Source organism: Scyliorhinus canicula, chromosome 4 (genome assembly GCF_902713615.1).
Source record: "Scyliorhinus canicula chromosome 4, sScyCan1.1, whole genome shotgun sequence".
Classification (NCBI taxonomy): Eukaryota; Metazoa; Chordata; class Chondrichthyes; order Carcharhiniformes; family Scyliorhinidae; genus Scyliorhinus; species Scyliorhinus canicula.
The window spans coordinates 200,418,736-200,423,937 of record NC_052149.1 but is presented as its reverse complement, the minus strand read 5'-3'; the positions used below and the strand labels follow the sequence as shown (position 1 = coordinate 200,423,937).

General features: G+C 42.6%; 1 protein-coding gene across 2 annotated transcripts; it reads left to right on the top strand.

The window, feature by feature from the left end:
* Positions 1-394: 394 nt before the first annotated feature.
* LOC119964187 lies at positions 395-5,002 on the top strand. 2 transcript variants are annotated; one of them, XM_038793475.1, is made up of 3 exons: positions 395-596; positions 711-822; positions 4,211-5,002. In XM_038793475.1, exon 3 carries the CDS (start codon positions 4,239-4,241, stop codon positions 4,890-4,892), a length of 654 nt encoding a protein of 217 aa, XP_038649403.1. In that variant the 5' UTR covers positions 395-596; positions 711-822; positions 4,211-4,238; the 3' UTR covers positions 4,893-5,002. The 2 variants fall into 2 exon arrangements, with proteins under 2 accessions (XP_038649403.1, XP_038649404.1); XM_038793476.1 differs by lacking the exon at positions 395-596 and having other exon boundaries at positions 659-822.
* The last annotated feature ends 200 nt before the right edge of the window (positions 5,003-5,202 follow it).

Here is a 5,202-nt window from a genome sequence, read left to right as displayed (position 1 = left end):
CAAATGTACACCGAGGGGTTGGTAACAGTGTAAAACCCCTCGGTCCGGAGTTCTTTTTTTCCATTACCAGAATGTATGTATGAAAGAAACAAAGTAATGTAAATATTGAAAAAAGAACTGTAACTTATAGTAGGATACGTGTGCAACGTTATCCCAATGGAATCGACGACAAATGAATGTAACTGAGACGGAAATGTACAGTCAAGGTATTTTGAAATGTTCTGTAAAGATTAAGATAAATTTTATGAATAAAGTATATTTTTTGAAAAAAAAAAAAAATCTGTGACTGCTGGGGGGAAAAGGAGCTGAACTGTGGATATCAATCAGGTAAAGACAGAATCAAACTTGACTGTGATGCCCTCTGCAGTAAAATACTTCCTAAAGTCATGCATGAAGAGTAACCATTTGGTGAAGTCCCAGAGAGCCATATATAACCAAGGATCCCTTTTCCTGTGTGAGTCAGACCCTGCAGGAAAGGAAGAGAGAAGGTGAAAGCAGATGAGATGTAAAGGATAAGGAAGGAGGCACTGGAGGAGGAATGCTTTTCAACCAGAGTGACAGGGAAATATAGAATGTCTCAATAAACCAATTATAAGGTAGGACTTTATTTAAATTCTCCTTGAATGAACGTCATTATGCAGTGCCTCACCAACTGCAGAGCAGCAGCTAGTAAAGAAGTGAAATCATTTGTACTTGTTTCTGTCTCTCAGTACAGCCCTGGAGCTACACTTGCATCACTACTCTGCAAACAATGAGTTGTTTCTTCAATTCAGCAGATAGGCTGCATGAATAAGCCATTCATAAATGGAAGAGATCATTCAGGTGAGTTGCGATACTTTGAGATACTTATTAATTCCAAACTGTTAATGTGCATTTTTAATAAGGAAGACATTCAAATTGTTTTGTATAAAAAAAGACATTCTTGGTTTCAGCACTTCAGGGCTAGAAAGGGGTAAAATCATCCAATGCTCCTGCTCCTATTTGCAATCTAATGATTCTGAGTGAAATGTGTTGATGTCACAGACTTACCAGTACTGCCTCCATGATCAAATAGCTTACCACCCCTCCCTATCTTTCACCACAATGAAGGTTGGAGACTGGGTTAAGCTATCAGAGTACCGCTGTCTTGAGGTACTACCTTTAGCTTTCAATTACAAACTGCCATCTGAAGGAAGCTGATTAATGCTTCAGGTATACTTTTGCTATAAATGTAACAAACTAATTTCTACTTTGTTAGTTGTGTAATTAGTTATGATTAAATAAAAAGCTGTAGCTTGTACTCTTGTGAATCTATTTTTCCACTGAAAGCAGTTCATTCAGTTTTGGTAATGTAAGTACAGGGCTGGTGGGGTTGTTTTGTGCATGGGGGTGATCATCCTGTAATCCCGAATATTCTCCCCATCTCAGTTATACTGCTGAGCGAGAAGCTGGCTGCTTCCTCACAGGGGAGAGGATAACTCGGTGAGAGAGCATGCAATGACTGGGGAAGGAAAGAGGGTTGAAGAGAAAATAATAAGTTTTGTGCCTTGGCAAACAGGACTTGGGTATAGACGCACTGTGACAATCTTGTTATTACAAAGTTTGTAATAATTACTGCCACAACAATGCATTTCCTTTGATTTCAGCTGGAGCTCTATTGCCATCAGCAATAGAGTGCTGGAACCTGAGTCAGATGAGCCGAACTAGATTCTGTGGGGTAGCTTATATGAATTAGGTTTACCTGTATAGTGTGATTATCATTTAAAATATCTACTGTTTCTGGGAATAGAATCTCATGCTGCAAGAATTGGATAAATCTCTTGTGTCACAACTGCTGCATTAAGGATACCAGACTAAGGAAAGATTAGGTTAGATGCAGCAACACAATATTGGGGATAAGTTCTGGGCCAGTTAGACGTACTCTTGACTCTTTCTCAGGAGCTTGTGGGTTCAAGTGCATGGGCAGCATGGTAGCATTGTGGATAGCACAATTGCTTCACAGCTCCAGGGTCCCAGGTTCAATTCCGGCTTGGGTCACTGTCTGTGCAGAGTCTGCACATCCTCCCCGTGTGTGCGTGGGTCTCCTCCGGGTGCTCCGGTTTCCTCCCACAGTCCAAAGATGTGCAGGTTAGGTGGATTGGCCATGATAAATTGCCCTTAGTGTCCAAAATTGCCCTTAGAGTTGGGTGGGGTTACTGGGTTATGGGGATAGGGTGGAGGTGTTGACCTTGGGTAGGGTGCTCTTTCCAAGAGCCAGTGCAGACTTGATGGGCCGAATGGCCTCCTTCTGCACTGTAAATTCTATGATAAGTATGAATTCAGTGACTTGAGCAACAAAAATATCTAGACTGACACTCCAGTGCAGTACTTACAGTTTCAGTTGAAAACCTTCAGCTCAGTCTCTTGTATTCACATTAGGAGTTCTTCCGAACAGCACCTTCAACGATCCATGGACCAAGGTTGTTTGCATGCAAATCCACAGAGTTCAGCTCCAACGCAACTCTTCCAGCAATCCATTTTCCCTGGACAACAGAATGACAAATGTGTGCCAACCTAGGCTCGGGGATAGCACACTCATCTCTAACTCAGAAGGTCCATTCCGTGTCCAGAGCCATATATAGACACATAGGAACAAAAGTGAACCATTTTAGCCCCTCACACTTGGCACGCCATTCAGTCAGTCCAACTTTAGTTACCCAACTTTGCTGAATATTCGTCGATAACCCTAGCTGAAAAAGTCAAAAATCCCAGTCTTGCAAATTTTAATTCACCCGACATCCTTTTGTGCGTGAGAACTCCAACCTTCCACTGCACTGTGTGATTAAAAAGCTTCCTGATTTTACGTTTACTGTGCATAGTGTCTGAAAACTTCATAATCTGTGCTCCCCCAATCTACAGTGCCGTAAACTTCAACCAGTACCTTCACTCTGAGATTCAATCTGCCCTCCTGATTTTAATAAGGACACAGGGAATCCACACCGAGTAAAATAAGAAATAAAGTTTTATTTACACAAACGATATGTACACTATCCGGTAGATACCTACCGGGTTCCTATTCTGGTCGATGCCTTACTGGCTGACCTTTTATACATTGGTCAATTGAGATACCCTGCCCCGAGCGGGGGAGCTCGTACTCCGCACGGAGTAATGTCAGGGTAGGAATGATTAAAAGCTACATAATCCGGGCATCACCGTGGCACAGTGGGTTAGCCCTGTTGCCTCACGGCGCTGAGGTCCCAGGTTTGATCCCAGCTCTGGGTCACTGTCCGTGTGGAGTTTGCACATTCTCCTCATGTTTGCGTGGGTTTCACCCCCACAACCCAAAGATGTGCAGGCCAGGTGGATTGGCCATGCTAAATTGCCCCTTAATTGGAAAAAATGAATTGGGTACTCTACATTTATATAAAAAAAGCTACATAACTCATCCTATCTGGCTGCATCACAGCCTGGTATGGCAACTGCTTGGTCGAAGACCATAGGAAACTACAGAGAGTCGTGAACACAGCCCAGTCCATCATGCAAAACCGCCTCCCATCCATTGACTCCACCAACACCTCCCGCTGCCTTGGGAAAGCGGGCAGCATAATCAAAGACCCCTCACACCCAGGTTATTCTCTCTTCCAACCTCTTCCATCGGGCAGGAGATACAAAAGTCTGAAAACATGCACTAACAGATTCAAAAACTGCTTCTTCCCTGCAGTTATCAGACTCCTCTTATGGACTGAACTGATCTCTCCACGCATCTTCCCTACTGAGTATTACTAGACTCCGTATGCTTCACCCGATGCCTGTGTCTATGTATTTACATTGTGCATCTATCATATGTCCTATGTTTGTTTCATGTATGGAACAATCTGCCTGGGCTGTACAAAACAATACTTTTTGCTGTACCTCGGTACATGTGACAATGAACCCAAATCTAATACAATACAATCCAGTTCATCTTGCTAAAACAGTTTTCCTTGGCCCGCTACCATGTGCTCAGTCCATGTTGCTCTGCTCTCCCAAAGCAACCGGTCTGGACATTATGTGAAAGAGTGCTTCTCAAATATTCATCTTATTGCATAGTTCATCCAAATACATTTTAATCACGCTTTAGTTTAGTGCAGAGTTTGCAATTGAATGTAGTTTCAAAACCACATTTTTATGTTCAAGTGTTTTTCAGTCCAATAGAAATTGCTTACAGAAAATATCTGAAAAATTACGAATGTAATAATATTTCTCCTTGCAGTTCTTTAAGAGATATAAATCCTGAGAAAATGGTATCTGAAATAAACCTGAAAACGGAGAATGAGAAAGCTTTCTGTATTGAAGGAAAGAGAGCGAGTTTACCTGTGGAGAGTGAAATACCATCCCACACCCAACAAGCTGAATCCAGTTCAACAGGCATACCTGCTACTGAACTCATACCTGTTGCTCCGGTTCCTTGTGGCAGTGAAACAAATCAGAAGAATGACAATGCTTCTGTGGGAACTGCATCCGAGATGAAAGTAGATGTTGCTGATAAGGCCCAAATTGAAGCTCCCTCTATCTTGCTCCAGAGTAATAATGTTTCATTTAATGATCAGGACATTGACTGTCCAACAAACTGCAGCAAAAAAAGTGGTGAAACCGATGCCTCGTGGACTTTCTCTCCAGACGATAACATCATTGAACCGGTTGTAGGAAAAGCATTGGGAGATACAAACAGCAGCCAGTGCAAGACATCAGAGCAGAAAAAAGAGATGACACAAGAACTGGCTGACACCGAGGAGTTCCAATGCTGTAGTAGTTGGAGAGGTTGCTGTACAACATTCGCCTGTGGCCTTCTCGCTGTGGGCATGGTGATCTTCTCACCACTAATATGTGCTTGGGTTTTTTTGTATGAAATTTTTAGTTGTGTATGCAAAAGTAAGGATCCCAGTCCTGCTTAATACACTGCTCTTTCTCACACCTACCCAAGAGCTAGTTTCTCAACTAACTGGTTTGTCAGAAAATACTAAATCTTTAATTTATCCGCTTAAACTTTTCATTTGCAGTCAAATTGATTGTTGGAATCTGATCATTAACAATTAACCTGTCAGCATTGAAAACATGAAAAGTATGGCAGCACAGTGGCGCATTGGTTGGCATTGCTGTCTCACGGTGCCGAGGTCCCAGGTTCGATCCCGGCTCTGGATCACTGTCCGTGTGGAGTTTGCACATTCTCCCCGTGTTTGCGTGGGTTTTGCCCCCACAACCCAA

What these genes read in the sequence shown, in the direction of transcription:
- LOC119964187 (XM_038793475.1), top strand. Translation starts at nt 4,239, where the DNA reads ATGGTATCTGAAATAAACCTGAAAACGGAGAATGAGAAAGCTTTCTGT.